General features: G+C 41.6%; 1 protein-coding gene across 6 annotated transcripts in view; it reads right to left on the bottom strand.

Moving 5' to 3' along the window:
* Positions 1–19,478, bottom strand: part of DISC1 (DISC1 scaffold protein) — a 162,228-nt gene that overhangs the window by 98,127 nt on the left and 44,623 nt on the right. For 5 of the 6 annotated variants that reach the window (XM_081186208.1, XM_081186207.1, XM_081186210.1 and 2 more), the window contains 3 exons: positions 17,237–17,291; positions 9,754–9,856; positions 1,386–1,574 (listed from right to left, as the gene is read on the bottom strand). In XM_081186208.1, the coding sequence (XP_081042334.1) occupies positions 1,386–1,574; positions 9,754–9,856; positions 17,237–17,291 (347 nt within the window). The remainder of the gene's footprint in view (positions 1–1,385; positions 1,575–9,753; positions 9,857–17,236; positions 17,292–19,478) is intronic. The other variant, XM_081186212.1, reaches the window with a different exon arrangement.

Below are 19,478 nucleotides of genomic sequence, written 5' to 3'. Positions count from 1 at the left end.
ACAGCAACTCCAATTGGATCTTTTTTCCCCACTGCAAATTGCAGGTGTGGGCAGGGAAGGAAATCAGTATAAAAAGTTGGAAGGGGAGGCAAAAGGATTAAAGACCAGCACCACCACTGGTGAAAGAAAAGCTTGAACACAAGCATAAACTATATGATAAACATCCAGTACAGTTTAGCCCAATGGCTAGCCCTTTCCTCTTTGGTACTGGCAACATCAAGGTCTTTTCCAGGGAGTCTTCTCTTCTCATGAGGTGACCAAAGTATTGGAGCCTCAGCTTCAGGAGCTGTCTTTCCTGTGAGCACTCAGGGCTGAATAGGCTGAGGTAGCCTATTCACTGGAAGCACAGATCTTGGAAGCTGGGGCTCCAATACTTTGGCCACCTCGTGAGAAGAGAAGACTCCCTGGAAAAGACCCTGATGTTGGGAAACATGGAGGGCACAAGGAGAAGGGGACGACAGAGGACGAGATGGTTGGACAGTGTTCTCAAAGCTACCAGCATGAGTTTGACCAAACTGCGGGAGGCAGTGGAAGATAGGAGTGCCTGGCGTGCTCTGGTCCATGGGGTCACAAAGAGTCGGACACAACTAAACAACAACAACCTCAGCCTATCTCTGGTTGGTTCAGGTGTGCCTACTTTCAGCCACCTTAGCCACATTGCTTGCCTCTCAGTTACCTGCTCTGGTGTGGGAGTCCTGTCAAAGCCAAGCCTGGGGTTTAAAATAAGCTCCGCTGACCAATGTCAACACATGAAAAATATTTCCTAGTTTCAATGTGATTAATAATAATCTCACCTTTTCAGGACAGTTCTAGTCACTAAACTGGCAAAATCCACCTTAATCTTTCAGGTAAATAAAGACTTATTGCTTTCAAAACATTACACATGCTGTGGATTACATCCTTACACAACATGCTTAGACAACAAAAACCCAGTGATGCTAGGCAGTTTTCTTCCTGGGCTTGCGGGATCTTATATTTCCTATGGATTAAAACTGAAGCATGCACAATTCTATGTGCAGAGCACTATTAAATTATGCAGGAGCTATGAATGCAGAGACATTCTCACTGTCAGTTAGCAGGCTTTTCACCACAGGAGGCTATGCAAAAAATAAGCAAGAGGAAATCAACTCAAAGCCTGCTACATCATCAGCATACACAACGCCAGGGGAAAAAATACCCCTCAAGAATGACAAACTCCGAGGCTGACAGCACATTCAACCTAATATATATCAAATGGTCTGCCAGATTTGCCCATCAAAATAACTATTCTTATGTCATATAAATTAGATGGCTGCTCATCAGTTCAGGCAGGATACTGAATGACACATAGCCCAGGAAATGCCAGGCTTCTGTCACCCCAACAGCTGGCCAACTGCTCCACTTACCAAAAGCAGACTCCCCTTGCGCCATTTCTTCCTTCAGTCTCTTGTAACCTTCTTTCATTCTCTCTAATTTTTGGACATTTTTGGCACTCAGCGTGAACCATTCGTTGAGAAGTCCCTCCAGTCGCTCTCTTTCAGCTGTTAACGACTTAATTTCTTCTACAGGGTCTCTAGCCATACAGAAATTACCTCCTGTGGATTCATTGGAGGGACATTAGAGAGACGGTGGAAGACAGAGAAGAAACAATAGACACCCTCAAGGAGCTTACTAAAAGAAATTAATAGCTAATCGTTCATACAGGAGCTAAAACCTGAGCAGTGCAAATGAAAGAAAATTTGTAGTAAACACATTTTCCCTATGTCCACTGATTTCCATTTCCTCATACCTATACTGCCCATATAAACAGTGGTAACCTAATTTGATTATTATTTTTTCATTCAGGTTACCAAACTGCTACTTAGGTTTTTTTTAAAAGGTGATGGAATGCAGGGTAATGATCTGGTCAGTATGTAATTTTTTTTTAGATTAACAAATAATTGCATGCTGACTGGATCATTACCCAGCAATCCATCACATCATTATGCTACAGCTAGCTATTTATATGGATATCTTCAAAAAACTGAAATGAAATCTCCCTTGCACATCATGAGGAGCATATATTATACGCAAATAAATAAATCCTTTAAATTAGAGACAGTCAATACATGCACATAGCTTCTACCACCCCCATCCCCAAATGAGCTGGCCTCCCTCTGTTTTCATTAGAGATCCATGGCAGACTAGCCTGGTCAAAGGAATCCTTTCCAGTTGCTATCTTTTTCCTTTGCTATACAAAACTCCCCATGGTGTTTCTTTTAGTTACAGACTGGTTTCTCCAGAGCCAGCTGTTATACATGTCACAAAGAACCTGTGTGCGCATGTTTTTCACATGCAAACTTTAAATGTGTTTTTCTGAGAGGTAGATCTCTTACATGAGTTGATTGATCACCGCCCTGAGAATATGTCTAAAGAGTTCAGAACCTAGGAATTCACACCCAAAACAAAAACTCAGTTTAAATGGTATTTATTACAGTGGGGTGGGGAAAGGAATTTAATTACAAACTAATTAATACACTCCAGCATATAAGCATGAATTCACGGGTGCATTTAACCCTAATACATTAACAACACTAAAGAGTAAAATGCGTTCTTTAACGAGGAAAGATTGTGCTACTCTAAAAAAGGTGGAAGCATGACCATTTGACATGAAAACCTAGGAGGACAGAACAGAGATTCAAAGTTACCTTGCAGCTGTTAATTGATAGCAATGTTGTGCTGAATGTAGGTGTGTTGGAGCCACAACCAGAAGTGAGGATCAGGAATTCTAACTGCAGCTCATTATACAGAGAGCTGCCTCTGAAGACGGTTTGGAAATTTCAGCTGGTGCAGAATTCGGTGGACCGGTAGTTGACCAGAACAAGATTGTTTGAGTGTATTACACCAATCCTGGCCCACCTGCCTGGTTGCCAGTTAGTTTCTGGGCCCAATTCAAAGTGCAGTTTTTGACCTATACAGCCTTAAACAGCTCAGGACCACAATATCTCAAGGATCACCTCACCCCATATAAACCAAGCCAGATTCTGCAATCATCATCTTAAATCCTTTTTCGTGTGCCTCCTCCACGAGAGGCCTGGAGGGTGGCAACACGAGATCAGGCCATTTCTGCAGCGGCTCCCTGTTTGTGGAATGCTCTCCTCAGGGAAGCTAGTCTGCACCTTCATCATAAATCTTAAGCGTAAAGCAAAAATGTTCCTCTTCAACTAGGCCTTTGGCTGATGTCTAGATCCTTTTAAATGTATTTGTGGGAAGGGAGGTTATTGGTTTGTTTTCTTGTTCTTATTATGCACTTTGTGTTTTATTCTGTATTTTTATGCTGTGAATTGCCCTGAGATCTTTGGATGATGAAGAAAGAGAGTTTGGATTTGTTATCCCACTTTATCACTACCCTAGGGAGTCTCAAAGCGGCTAACATTCTCCTTTCCCTTCCTCCCCTGCAACAAACACTCTGTGAGGTGAGGCTGAGAGACTTCAGAGAAGTGTGACTAGCCCAAGGTCACCCAGCAGCTGCATGTGGAGGAGCGGAGACGCGAACCCGGTTCACCAGATTGCGAGACTACTGCTCTTAACCACTACACCACACTGGCTGAAGCGCTGATATACCGTATTTTTTGCTCTATAAGACTCACTTTTTCCCTCCTAAAAAGTAAGAGGAAATGTGTGCACGTCTTATGGAGTGAATGCAGGCTGCGCAGCTATCCCAGAAGCCAGAACAGCAAGAGGGATTGCTGCTTTCACTGCGCAGTGATCCCTTTTGCTGTTCTGGCTTCTGAGATTCAGAATATTTTTTTTCTTGTTTTCCTCCTCCAAAAACTAGGTGCGTCTTGTGGTTTGGTGCGTCTTATAGAGAAAAAATACGGTACATTGGCGCAGCCGAGGCGGGGCCAATATTGAATCAATAAAATTCAATAAAAATACATAGCAAACTGAGATTCTGCCCCCTCCCAACAAAAGGCCTGCCCCCCCCTAACAAAAATCCTGGCTACGCCCATGCTGGAATACAAATTTAATAAATAAGTAAATAAATAAATAACATTATTTGTGGTTCTAAGCTCTTCGAATCACAAGTTCTGCTGTGCAGTTGCTTTGAGTTAGGATCTGAAAGAGGATATAGAATAATGTACCTAGACTAGAGTCTTCTTTGTCTGGTGCACTGTGCTATGTCCTTCCTGTGTGCAGAGTCCAACAGACAGGAGAAAGGGGCTTGTTGGTGTAAGAGAGGGGTCAAAAAAACTCCCTGTCTGGCAAGTCTGGAGCTAGCACCTGTGTGCTTCCCTCTATTGCTGGAGCTATTCTGCCATGGGGCCATTCAAAAATTTAAGGCTTCTTAATTAGAAGTCACAGCCTAATCATTCTTCGTCTTTAAAAAAAAAAGTTAAGAAGAAGGCACTACCTTGCCTATTAAAATTTCATATATACTGAATCATTATTAATTCCCAGAGGGAAGGTTAATATCAAAACCTGAAGCTATGATGGAATAAACATAGTATCCCTGTTAATAATTTACAAGCATTTTTGCCTCTAATATATGCCCACGAGGCAAAACTGCCCTATGCAGCTTTTTCCCTGACAGAGGGAATAGGCCTTCAAATATCAAGAACTCATCAAGAGATCAGCACACCACTCGTTTAAAGTGCCAGTGCTGAACTCCTGACCTCAATCACAGTAACTGCAATGGGCACTTTCTAAATCCTACAAGAGAACTCGTTTTTTAAAAACATAAATATAAATCTGTCTCACTGTTAAAAATCACAAAATAATAAAGGTGTTCTGTATCTTTTTTTAAAAAGAGACGAAGGTAATTTTTTGGTGGCTGGAAATATATTCATCAGGGAAGCATCTAGTTAATACTGTTTAATTACTACAATTTTTCATTTCCATGACAGATTTATGTTTTATGTAAACTGCATGTTATAATTTATTCAGTATGCCTTTCTTTTCAACATTTCCATACTGCACTGTCTCAGATAGTACTTGTCAGATCTTGCTAAGCAAGCCTTTCCCAATAATTTGAAAGAAAGTATCTTCCAAAAAGCAGAAAAAGTTGATCAAATGATGGTCAATATTTTAAAAATAGCAATTACATTATATATTTATATATACACACACACATATACCGGTAGATACACACACACACACACACACACACACACGTTGCAGCTTCCTTTATTAACATTGCTTTGACATTTGTAGCACGGTCTTATTTAACATCTTTATCAACGACTTGGATGATGGACTCAAGGGCATCCTGATCAAATTTGCAGATGACACCAAACTGGGAGGGGTGGCTAACACCCCAGAGGACAGGATCACACTTCAAAACGACCTTGACAGATTAGAGAACTGGGCAAAAACAAACAAAATGAATTTTAACAGGGAGAAATGTAAAGTATTGCACTTGGGCAAAAAAAATGAGAGGCACAAATACAAGATGGGTGACACCTGGCTTGAGAGCAGTACATGTGAAAAGGATCTAGGAGTCTTGGTTGACCACAAACTTGACATGAGCCAACAGTGTGACGCGGCAGCTAAAAAAGCCAATGCAATTCTGGGCTGCATCAATAGGAGTATAGCATCTAGATCAAGGGAAGTAATAGTGCCACTGTATTCTGCTCTGGTCAGACCACACCTGGAGTACTGTGTCCAGTTCTGGGCACCACAATTCAAGAAGGACACTGACAAACTGGAACGTGTCCAGAGGAGGGCAACCAAAATGGTCAAAGGCCTGGAAACGATGCCTTATGAGGAACGGCTAAGGGAGCTGGGCATGTTTAGCCTGGAGAAGAGGAGGTTAAGGGGTGATATGATAGCCATGTTCAAATATATAAAAGGATGTCACATAGAGGAGGGAGAAAGGTTGTTTTCTGCTGCTCCAGAGAAGCGGACACGGAGCAATGGATCCAAACTACAAGAAAGAAGATTCCACCTAAACATTAGGAAGAACTTCCTGACAGTAAGAGCTGTTCGACAGTGGAATTTGCTGCCAAGGAGTGTGGTGGAGTCTCCTACTTTGGAGGTCTTTAAGCAGAGGCTTGACAACCATATGTCAGGAGTGCTCTGATGGTGTTTCCTGCTTGGCAGGGGGTTGGACTCGATGGCCCTTGTGGTCTCTTCCAACTCTATGATTCTATGATTCTATGATTCTATATAGCAACTACTAGCTTCCTGCACCAATTTTCTATTAATATATCTATTTAAAATGAAAACAAATAAACACAAAAGAATATTAGCAGAAGTCCATGCTTGTGTTTCCAAGTGTAAAGCTATATGGAGGCATTTCTTTCATTGCCAATTTTTCCATATCATCCTTTATACGGTAATGCATAAAAGACGAAACAATTACAACACTTTACTGGTGCACAGACTTTGGAATACTTTCCCCAGAGCTGTCTGCCTGGCCCTTGTTCTCCTCTGTTTTAGGCAGCAAATGAAAGCAATTTTATTTGTATGTCCTTGGAAAAGGGGAGGAGATAAATGTCTTTATGCTGAGGATTTTTTTCAGGTCTGAATTTTAACTGCTATTTTGTTTTGTTGCTTCTTGCAATTTTATATGTTTTTATTCTTTGGAATTGTTTTGGGTATATTTCAGTGGAAAGGCAGAAACAAATAATTGCAAACAAAATAAATAACGAATAAATGAAATAGGCAGCCTGAAGATTTGGGGGTTAAAGCAACACGCCTGGAGTCAAAATATTTTTCAAGGCCCACCCAGGGGCAGGCAAGTCACCTTCAATTAGCTGTCAATCAATCTGGACTCAATCTGAGCCATTCGAAGCAAGATACTAGGGTGGGGTACAAACTGGGTAGGGCACAAACTCTGTGATGAAGACCTACATAATGCTGCTGAAATAAACTGTACATATAGTTCAGCCATGCAATTTGCCACTTGGCAGGTTGCCCAGAATAGATAGCAGCTGCCCCAGGCAAATAACTGAATGGTAAACTGCTTGCTGTCTGCCTCGACCCCTTACTGCCCACCCACGACTGAGAATGAAAATAATTTTGCTTCTATACCACACCAAACAGCTGTGCACAAGACACTTATAAACAATAAAATATATACATTGCCAACATGAAACAAAATCATGTAAAATATTTTAAACTGAAAATTATACAAAAGGGAAATGAGAAGTTATTCCCTAAAAGAGTGCGGAAAATAAAAGGCATTCAGATGCTTTTAACATATGGAATGGAAGCTAGACAGCCGTGCAGGAATAAGCCCCAGATACAGGCAACGTTAATGTAGTTCAGAACCACATAAACATAAAAGTGCCATCTTAACCTTATCCACTATTTCAGGGGTAGACAGTGTAGTGTCCTCCAGATGTTATGAACTACAACTCATAGAATCGCAGAGCTGTACAGCTGGAAGGGGCCCAAAGGGTCATCAGGTCCAACCCTCTGCAATACATGAGTCAAGTCATCCCTGACCATTGGTCATGCAAGCTGGGACTGATAGTTGCAGCCCCAAGCTTCTAGACAGCACTGCTCTTTAGGCAGCCAATACTGGGGAAAAACAACACTTCCGAAGGGCCATGAAGAAATTAGACCTGTAATTAGCCTAGATCTGTAATTAGCCACACTGCCACAACCTGATGAAGCTGCAAGTTCATATAAGAAGAGATTCTAAAAGTCAGGCCATGTGGTAGTCTTAAGCAAACAAATGTGTAGCTTATGCAAATTAGTCCTTGAACCACCTACGATACTGAAATTTCAGGGAAAGAACAGGGTCAGCAATGAACCTATGACTCTCAGTCTCAGGCCCCATTTGCAATGTGGACATAATAGTACATTTGTTTTACAGAACTATTACGCTGAAGGAGGTTGTATCCCTTCTCTCATGCCACAGTCACAGTCCCCAGACTATTTGCTACGTATCCTCTTTATTCCCTCAGCAAACAGCAGCTTGCAGAGGGCTTTTTTTCAGGAACCATGGGAAAGGTTAAGCTCAAACTACATGCACTGTGCTCCCAGTCCATACTTTTTCTCCCCCCCCCCCATTGCTATTGAACTATACATCAAATATTATTGAAACTGAAACTACAGAGCACTAGTAGAAAAGCATTGTGAACCATATAAAAGTTCTAAGTTCTTACACACCAAGTAATTTATATAGGATTCATATAATTTCACTCAACATTAATCCCCTCTGAGAGATGCAAGAGCATCTCTCCAAAGCAGAGACAAAACTCACTGGAAGCCTAAGAAAAGTATTAATTGCCCAATAAGAGGAGCCAGCTGTGGAAAGAGGTGAGATGGGCAGAATGGTGAAGGGTAGGAGAGAAGGATGTGAGGAGCTGAAGTGGTGAGATTATAGGTGGTACAGCCCTTCTAAGAATATTTCAAGAGCTGATGGTACAACTCCTCACTTTATTTCAAAGTACAAAGTGCTATTACACAACACTATATGTGCTGGTGAGTGCAAAAATCATAAGCTATATGCATCCTCTTGGCATGCAGAAAACACATCACAACAGTGTTCTTTGATGGGAGACCTTCTTGAACCATACACCCATTCATTGGGCTGGCTCGTTGCCTAATGGAGAGATTTTCTGCTTGTCAACTCTGCAAATTGTAAACACGACTGTGCATAATTTGTTCTCTCTCACTCCTACTGAAAAAAAAGGCAAGGGACTACAGTAATCCAAAGTTCAAGGCATAAAAAGCTGTTATGGGGGGGGGAATCATAACAACTTAATATGTTGTTAAGTTCAGAGTCACATATCAGTGTTTTGCTCATGAATAATATTCACATGCACTCTGAAGACAAATAGCTCTTCCATTGCCAGCATTAGCTGCTTATCGATCTGAATAAGAAGCTGCCAATTCCTGTATTCCATTGTGGAATGTCATTTAAATCAGATGCATCTTAATTCTCAAACCTCTTTGTGTTCATGTGTTTATGAAACAAAACTACTGTTAGCTAGAAGAACTACCTCCTGCTTTCTTTACACATGCAGGTCATGATGAAGAATTTGCCATTAGAGACTAGGAAGACTCAATAACCCTTCATCAAAAATTACCTGGAATGCTGGTAAAGCTAAATCAGACAAATAAGGACGACCTGCTAGAGGGGATGCAATATAAAGCGGCAGTTTTAACTGCATGTGGTAGGACTGCCCAGTGGCTAATACATCCTGGGAAATTCCAGGAAATTCCAAGAGATCCCATTCAAAGCCCAACAATTAATCCTGATGAATCTGGGAATTGGTTTATTGCCAATTAACCCTGAGGCTACAGACAAAGACATAAGGATTTAACAGCCTTGCTGCTGGCTGCAAAGGGAGCCAAATACTGGTGGTACAAAACTTCATTTTTGCTGCAAGGATGGTGGACAAAGGTTGAAAACAGTGGCTCCAAATTAACTAAGTACTGCAGACCCCCCATTTCTCAAGAGTTATGTGAATGGTGCCACAGACCACCAGATGAGAACTACTGGTCTGGAACATAACACTGGTTGGAAAATTTATGAAGCCAAAGTGGGTACATAGGGGAACCAAACATAAAGATTCATTTGGTATGATTGATTTCTGAAATATTTATGGTCATAACTTTATTTCAAATAAGCACTGGACACTGCAATAACACCTAGTGCACACCCTTTTCTTGAGTAAGTTTGAGCTTCCTATGGATATGTAGCATAATGCAGTTGATGGTGTTTTGTTGTTGTTGTTTTGGTCTTATTATAGTAATTCAGTACAATGCCTTGCAACTCTGTCTGCATCTATGCAACCTGTATGAATACTTAATAGTTAATAGTTTAAAAAAAATCACCTGAAACAGCAAGCACTTTGGCTTCAAGAAGAGCTGGTAGTTGAGTCTCAATATCATTCACTTTCCTCCTTAAAGTGCTGCACAGCTTCTGACTGGTACACACCTAGATTGAGGCAGACAGCCATGATATATAATTCATTCATGTAAAAATATAAGGGAATAAAAAAGGCATTTCAAATTGTCTTGGTTTACAGACATGACATATCATTACACAGCATGACAATAAAGGTTAATAAAAAGTGATGTGTGATATTGCTGCAAGACATTCATCCTGCCATTCAAGGGCTTTGCCACAGAATCCCCAGAAATAGTAACTCTCTTAACAGTTGCCCAAATAGGGAAAAATGATGATCACAAACAAAGCAGACAAGCAGATACTGAAAGACTATATTTCAGGCAAGAGGCCAAAGCTGGAAAATTATTGCAGATGTTTGATCTTTCTGTAAATGTCTTGTTGACAGTCATAACAGCTGAAGATCAAAGTAAACAAACACTTGAGATTAACAATCCGGCTCTACTCTTGCTGTCCTTATGGAACAGCTAAAACAGCATTCCACCACAAGACATACAGGGCAGAGTCACGCAGGCTGGACCAATGTTCCTAGAAACTGAGCCCAATTCTCTTGCTGGAGTGAACAGCTAGCACAGTCCTTAGGGAATGTGCAGGCGACCTTGGAACGGACAGCTCACGGAAGAACCCCGACCAAACATAAGAGGAGGCGTGTAGTGGTGATAGGGGATTCCCTACTGAGGGGAACAGAAGCAGTGATCTGTGGGCCTGACAAGATGTCTCGGGAAGTGTGCTGTCTCCCCGGGGCTAAGATCCAAGATGTAACTGAACGACTGCAAGGAATCATAAAACCCACTGACAAATACCCCTTCCTCTTGGTTCATGTGGGAACCAATGATACTGCAAGCAATAGCCTCCAGAAGATCAAAAGAGACTACGAGGCTCTCGGCAGGAAATTGAAGCAACTAAATGCACAAATTGTCATCTCATCTGTCCTCCCAGTTGAACGACGTGGCCCAGGGAGAGAGGGGAAAATAGTGGAAGTGAACAGCTGGCTTCGCAAGTGGTGTAAACAGGAACGGTTTGGATTCTTAGATCACGGACTGCAGTTTCTTGAAGATGGACTTCTGGCAAGTGATGGGCTGCACCTCACAACGGTTGGGAGGAATGTTTTTGCCAAAAATCTCAGAAACCTCATCAGGAGGGCTTTAAACTGACTAATGTGGGGGAGGGAGACAGTGCTCCTGAAGGTAGGAGTCTATCAATTAATGAAGATGATCATCCAAATGTCATAGACCAAATGGAGCAAACAGCACGCGGACCTAGTGGTGGGAGGAAAAAATCCTTAAATAAGAGACACGGGGGAATGATTAATGGACTTCAATGTCTGTACACTAATGCGCAAAGCATGGGAAATAAACAAGATGAGCTTGAGCTCTTGGTACAGCAAACTAAATATGACATAATAGGCATCACTGAAACCTGGTGGGATAAGTCCCACGATTGGAATGTAATAATGGGGGGATACAATCTATTTCAGAGAAACAGACCAGACAAGAAAGGAGGAGGAGTGGCGTTATATGTCAGGGATGTGTATACCTGTGAAGAGATCCAAGATTTAGAACCTCAAAGCCAATGTGAGAGCATTTGGGTCAAAATTAAGGGAGAGAAGAATAACAGAGACCTCATTGTGGGAGTTTACTATAGATCCCCAAGCCAAACGGAGGACATAGATGATGCCTTCCTGGAACAGATGGCCAAGCATGCAAAAGGAAGGGAGATAGTAGTAATGGGGGACTTCAATTACCCGGATATTTGTTGGACGTCAAACTCAGCCAAGAGCATAAGGTCAAACAGATTCCTCACTGGCCTTGCAGACAACTTCATTGTCCAGAAAGTGGGAGAAGCAACAAGAGGAACAGCCATTTTAGATCTGGTCCTAACCAATGTTGATGACCTGGTTAGTGGGGTAGAAGTGGAAGGATCATTAGGCGCGAGTGATCATGCTCTTCTGAAGTTTACTATACAGCGGAAAGGAGCAGCCAAGCATACTAGGACTCAATTTCTTGACTTTAAGAAAGCCGACTTCATAAAACTTAGGGAAGTGCTGGGTGAGATCCCATGGACAGCAATACTAAAAGGAAAGGGAGTTCATGATGGCTGGGAGTTTGTTAAGAGGGAGATAGTAAAAGCACAACGTCAGGCAATACCATTGAGACGGAAACATGGAAGGTGCCTAAAGAAGCCAGGGTGGCTATCTAAAGAACTTTTAACTGAATTAAGATTAAAAAAGGATGTGTACAAAAAATGGAAAAGGGGGGAAACCACCAAAGAGGAATTCAAACAAATAGCCAGCACGTGTAGACACAAAGTCAGAAAAGCTAAAGCACAGAATGAACTCAGGCTTGCTAGAGAGGTTAAAAGCAACAAAAAAGGCTTTTATGGGTATGTTCGTAGCAAAAGGAAGAACAAAGAAACAGTGGGGTCACTCAGAGGAGAAGATGGTGAAATGCAAACAGGGGACACAGAAAGGGCTGAACTCCTCAATGCCTTCTTTGCCTCAGTCTTCTCCGATAAAGAAAACAATGCCCGACCTGAAGAATTTGGAGCAAATGATTCAGCAAAGGAAACACAGCCCAGAATAACTAAGGAGACAGTACAAGAATATTTGGCTAGTTTAGATGTATTCAAGTCTCCAGGGCCAGATGAACTGCATCCAAGAGTATTAAAAGAACTGGCAGATGTGATCTCAGAACCACTGGCAGTCATCTTCGAGAAATCCTGGAGAACAGGCGAAGTCCCGGCAGACTGGAGGAGGGCAAATGTTGTCCCTATTTTCAAAAAGGGGAAAAGAGAGGACCCAAATAATTACCGCCCAGTCAGTCTGACATCAATAGCAGGGAAGATTCTGGAGCAGATCATTAAGCAAACAGTCTGTGAGCACCTAGAAAGGAATGCTGTGATCACCAATAGTCAGCATGGATTTCTGAAAAATAAGTCATGTCAGACTAACCTGATCTCATTTTTTGACAGAATTACAAGCCTGGTAGATGAAGGGAACTCAGTGGATATAGCCTACCTTGATTTCAGTAAGGCATTTGACAAGGTGCCCCATGATATTCTTGTAAAGAAGCTGGTAAAATGCGGTCTTGACTCTGCTACCACTCAGTGGATTTGTAACTGGCTGACTGACCGAACCCAAAGGGTGCTCATCAATGGTTCCTCTTCATCCTGGAGAAGAGTGACTAGTGGGGTGCCACAGGGTTCTGTCTTGGGCCCGGTCTTATTTAACATCTTTATCAACGACTTGGATGATGGACTCAAGGGCATCCTGATCAAATTTGCAGATGACACCAAACTGGGAGGGGTGGCTAACACCCCAGAGGACAGGATCACACTTCAAAACGACCTTGACAGATTAGAGAACTGGGCAAAAACAAACAAGATGAATTTTAACAGGGAGAAATGTAAAGTATTGCACTTGGGCAAAAAAAATGAGAGGCACAAATACAAGATGGGTGACACCTGGCTTGAGAGCAGTACATGTGAAAAGGATCTAGGAGTCTTGGTTGACCACAAACTTGACATGAGCCAACAGTGTGACGCGGCAGCTAAAAAAGCCAATGCAATTCTGGGCTGCATCAATAGGAGTATAGCATCTAGATCAAGGGAAGTAATAGTGCCACTGTATTCTGCTCTGGTCAGACCACACCTGGAGTACTGTGTCCAGTTCTGGGCACCACAATTCAAGAAGGACACTGACAAACTGGAACGTGTCCAGAGGAGGGCAACCAAAATGGTCAGAGGCCTGGAAACGATGCCTTATGAGGAACGGCTAAGGGAGCTGGGCATGTTTAGCCTGGAGAAGAGGAGGTTAAGGGGTGATATGATAGCCATGTTCAAATATATAAAAGGATGTCACATAGAGGAGGGAGAAAGGTTGTTTTCTGCTGCTCCAGAGAAGCGGACACGGAGCAATGGATCCAAACTACAAGAAAGAAGATTCCACCTAAACATTAGGAAGAACTTCCTGACAGTAAGAGCTGTTCGACAGTGGAATTTGCTGCCAAGGAGTGTGGTGGAGTCTCCTACTTTGGAGGTCTTTAAGCAGAGGCTTGACAACCATATGTCAGGAGTGCTCTGATGGTGTTTCCTGCTTGGCAGGGGGTTGGACTCGATGGCCCTTGTGGTCTCTTCCAACTCTATGATTCTATGATTCTATGATTCTATGATTCTAAATATCTGCTGGGAAGAGGAATGCAGTATAAGGTGCTAGCAGAGCGCCAAACAACTATCCAAAGAATCAAAGCAGAAATAATACATTACAAGTCACCTCCCTGTTGAATGTCAGATGTTTGACAAAGACCTTTCCATTTCAGCAGACAATAAGGAAGTTTTATGCTTTTGTGATTAAGTTTTAATTGATTTTATTCACTCTGAGTTTTTTTGTAATTTTACATACACTACTTATAAACTTCAGAGATTAAGCAATATATAAACAGGTGAAATAGATAAATTAAATTTGCAAAAGAGACTGTCTTCCATCCCTTCCCATCTAAAAACAAGCATCATTTCCTCCCATGCCAAACACAGGTGGCTCAGTGCCTATCAGAAAAATACAACCACCCAAAAATAAATATTATTTGTTCTTACTTGGGACTAACTAAGTATGTATATTGATTTATACATGAAAAGAAAGAGATGTTGAAAGCAACAGCAAGAATAAAATGGCCAAAGATTAAAGCTCAATTAGCATCAGCTTGCTCTGTACTGATTCCACCGACTGCCTCAGTACTGCTGTTGTGGCTCTGCCTTGCCAACTGCCCTCCTTCAGTGAACTGCCACCATTTTGGCATTTAAATAAGCCACTCCGAGTAGCACTATGGTGTTCTAAGCGTAGAGAGCCAGGCTCCGTACAATACCTCACTCCTATATGAAGCTAATCAATAGTGGCAGGAATGGAGGATGCAGCAGTGTGTGTTAGAATACTAAAATTAACTCACTCTTTCAAAATGTCATGCTATCTTCAGTATTTGCTGTAACAATCACTTAGAAAAATCAAAGAGATGGAAGCAGTGCTGAGTTATTGATGCCAAAGGCAGCACCTCTGTCAGAGTTTCATATCCAAGTGAGGCATCGCCACTTTGCATCAGACCAGGCCTGGCTTTATTCTGAAGGGGACAAAGTGACTAAGGCTGACTGCTCAGTTCATTATCACAAAGTCTTGCTCAATAGTCACTCGAAATGCTACGTATCTTAATAAATAACACATATTTCCTATGACCATGTAGTAGCGGGAGGGAACAATCAGTTACTTATTATTGTGGGGCAAGTGACAGACACTACATGCTATTTAATTCTGGGCTTTCAAGATTTTTAGGTAAGGCTGCAATTGTAAATACCCGTAGAAATTAGTGAGCCCACTGTGTTTATATTACTTTTCCAAGATGAAACTGCATAATCTATGAGGCAGTTGCACAGTTCTAATTCAGCAATGTTTATTTCAGAATATTCTATGAACAGTTTTCACACCAAATAACTTTTCAATGGCCTCCACCGAATCCAAAATGGATACTGAAACATTTATAAACAATTCTACCATCAGAATCCTCCCTGCTATTGTGAAGAGGTTGCTTAGCACAGTATTGGGCTGAGACTCTCAAGACTAATAGAAGAGCATGTTGTGCTTCAGACAGTACAAGGAAGCCTGCCTACTCCGTGAACTGAGGTAGGAGCAAATATTGGAACTGCTGCTCCAACATTCTGAGAAATCCTAACATGAAAAAGTAATGCATTTTCTTAGGGCGTGGAAGAGTGGTGGACCACTTCCTTTCCTCTTGCAATCTGTCCTAAAGACTGCAGCAGCAGTTCAGTTCCTAATATCAAAGCACTTTTGTACCTCTTAGAATAGTAGGAATGAGCCTTCTTGTTAAATTTACTAGCATGATTTGCCTTAGCATGTTGTCCAAACCCTGGCTTGTGGTTTAGTTCTCCATGAACTGTAAATCACAGGACAAATCTTGGTTAGTCTGAAGAAAGTTAAATCACAAGCCCGGTTTTCAAACAACACACTAAGATTATCCATGCACTGTAGTTGAACGACTGATGAGTGAAGCATCTCACCAGACGTCCCAGTTTCCCGGGGACAGTCCCCGGATTTGCGAATCTTTCCCCGGACAAATTCCACCCCTGGAATGTCCCCGGATTTCATCTAATGTCCCCGGGAAACGTGGCAGCGGCAGCCTCACCAGTCCGGAGCCAGCCCGGCAGTGCAGTTGGCTCTGGCTGGCTTCAGGAGCTGCTCGCTGCTGTGGCCCCCACCATTTTGTCTCGCCAGAAGTCCCCATATGATGGTGGTGCAGGGGCTCCAAGATGCATCTTCCGGGCTGCCTCCACCTTCCCTGACCCCAGCAACTAAGCTGTGAAGGGAGGCTTCATGCTGCCTATTGGAGCAGCCCTGATCCCAACTCCTACTTGCATACTCTCGGCCCTCCTTCTCCGCCTTCCATGCCTGACCTAACATGCACCGCTTCCCCACCACTGCCAAAGAACCAACAACTCAGGGGCTGCCCAGACTCATGGAGAAAGGAGATAGAAGCCCTGGAGGAAGGGGAAATGTGGTAGTTGAGGTAAAGACGGTGGCTGCCCCTCTGCCACCGCCATCACTGCAGCATCAACGTCCCAAATGTGTAGTATGTATACACGTATGTGTGTATTTAAAGTGTCCCCGGATTTATTGAAAAAAATCTGGTAACGTTAATTTGCAATCTCCTCTCCATGTGCCTGCATGTTTGGCTTTGTGTGACATGTAAACCAGGCCATTAACTACTGCTATGATGGCTAAAATCAGGGATATGAGCAAGCAGAGAGAGAGACAGGACTGCAGCACTCACTCTTATCAACTCTACTGAAAAACCAGCATCCTTCAGCTCTGTATCCCTGAACTGTTTCTGTTCAGGTCTGTCATTACAAGCACCATTAAGAAATTATGCCTGAGCTTGCTTGTTTTCCTCCTGTCTCTGAATCCCCATTTTCTTTTGTGTTTTGTCCTTTAGATCGCAAGCTGATGGGTAAAGACTGTTTGTTATTGTTCTTATTAATCCTATTCTAAGACACTCCAAAAGTCTTTGCAAATGGAGATTGGTGGGGGGATGTTTTAAATAATATTCAAAGCCCTCATAAACCTGATAATTTTTTCCAATTGGCAGCTCACTGATTATCTCTCCTTTGCATGAGCTAAGAAATAAAATATCTAATGCACCATTCCACCCACTATCCAGCTGTCACATTTTCACTTTTTATACACTGACCAAATTAGCATAATGTCAGCATTCCAATAATCACTTAATATTACATTAAAAACAAGATCTTTAGAAAGCTGTTCACAGACTGCTTCCTTACACTTATGTAATTAATTGCCTCATTAATGCCTTACATTTACAGAAACAAATATAGCAGTTAAAGTGCACTTACTCTGGCAGCTGTATCTTTAATGGACATATTGAGCGATTGCTCTTTTTCTTGAAGCCTAGAAAAATTAAATGAATATTAAAAGATTCCCATTATTGGATAATCAACATCTCAGAAACAAAAACAAATATTCCAGTTTGTTTATCCCATAACAACTCTCTCAGATAGTTGAAACTATTGTCTGTTACACCAAAACACCCATTCATTTATTTACAGCCCAACTCATCCAAAGCTAAGCACTTTTAAATGTATGTATTTATTTCTAAAAGTATTCCTATGTTACTTTTTGGCTCTAAAGAAGAGGTCACACAAAATCACATTAATTTATGAAGAACATATGTTTAATCCCTACCCCACCCTGGGCTGGACATAAAAAGTACTTAAGATTGACATGACCATGCCCACTAAATTTTATATTTTAAGGCCTGTTTCTAACATGAGGCCATCAGAAACTGTAGCATCCCATTACCAAATAAAGCTGGCAGGGGGTAGGAAAAGAAAGCTAACTCAGTGTGGGATAATGCCAATAATCCACACTCACATCTGAAAAGACAACTAGAAGATGTTGGTGAGCAGGTGTGGGTGCCTAAGGAGGCGATCATATTTTATTTGCTGAAGAGACTCCAAAACAGCAGTACACACTGGTTCTACCACAGACTTTTGAAATTTTTCCACAAATGGCATTTTGAAAGCCATGACCTTCAAAATAGATCTAATCCAAGTGCTTTGAAAGAAGGCAAACACTGTACTCCAGGGGCTTCTATCTGCTGAAGCTTGCCTCAGTGGAAGATATATAGCAAAATTCTATTAAAAGTTTGAAATGGAATGATTTCCTTGCCCTTCAGCAAAGTCTGCACAATACGAATCAATCAAGGAATCAATAACTCCTTGGCATGATTACAGTTCTTATCTGTGAACCTCTCCATGTGCAATTTCGCACATCTTTTATCAAGCAACTGCTCATTACAATTAAAGTTGTTTTTTTAAAAAAAACTTATTTACCATTGGATAAATTTGTTGTAATATCATGAATTATACAAAAAAAGAATGCTTCTTGGACCAATTGTGCATTGTGAAAACACAATAAAAATTAAGTAGACTCATACTGGATTCTCTGCAGGTGCTTTCACTTTACCCTAACAATCGTTACATCTTTTGAAAAGTTACTGCTTAATCCAAATAGCATAACGTGATTGTTAACCCATAAAGTGAGACTATCAATATTTCAAGTGAAGAAGAAGAAGAAGAAGAAGAGGAGGAGGAGGAGGAGGAGGAGGAGGAGGAGGAGGAGGAGGAGGAGTTTGGATTTGATATCCCGCTTTATCACTACCCTAAGGAGTCTCAAAGCGGCTAACCTTCTCCTTTCCCTTCCTCCCCCACAACAAACACTCTGTGAGGTGAGTGGGGCTGAGAGACTTCAAAGAAGTGTGACTGGCCCAAGGTCACCCAGCAGCTGCATGTGGAGGAGCGGAGACACGAACCCGGTTCACCAGATTACGAGACTACCGCTCTTAACCACTACACCACGCTGGCTAAACAGCTTTTGGGCTCTGATACTTTAACAAGACACAGTTAGGCAATTAACATAAAGTTCCAAGGTTAAGGACTACTTGCAATATCAAAAAGGAAAATATGTGTTAATGCGATGGTTCTTAGAATTTCAGAGATGAACAGAATTCTCATAAAAGTGAAAGGAAGTGTAAGTGTAAGAATGGTGTAATAATGCTTATTTTATTTATTTTTATCCATTTTATTTATATACGACCCTTCAGATCTCAGGGCAGTTCACATGATAAAAATACAAGATAAAAGCAGAAATAAATAGTTAAAACGAAAACAACAAAACAATAAAGCCCCCTCCCACAAACACATTTAAAAGGCTGTAGAATATTAATCAGCCAAAGACCTGGTTGAAGAGGAACGTTTTTGCCTCGTGCCTAAAGATATATAATGAAGGCATCAGGCGAACCTCCCTGCGGAGAGCATTCCACAACTGGCACAAATAATGCAGAAAAATACATAAACTAATGTAAGGTTGTAAGGTTTGGTCTGTATATCCAGGGGTTTATTTGCTTACATGCAGAATTCATAAATGCAGACTTTTCAGACCACAGCATACAAATTTATCATCTTCCATGAGTAGGATAAATCACACGTGCAAGTCATGCATCAAAAAAGCCATAGATGCATTTTAAAAAGTAATCAAAAGCTGAACAACTGAAGCTGGGGGAAGAGATGTGGCTCA

The sequence above is a fragment of the Podarcis bocagei genome, assembly GCF_964188305.1.
Source record: "Podarcis bocagei genome assembly, chromosome: 3".
NCBI lineage: Eukaryota > Metazoa > Chordata > Lepidosauria > Squamata > Lacertidae > Podarcis > Podarcis bocagei.
The sequence above is the reverse complement of the archived record's forward strand: the minus strand, read 5'-3'. Positions and strand labels throughout refer to the sequence as shown.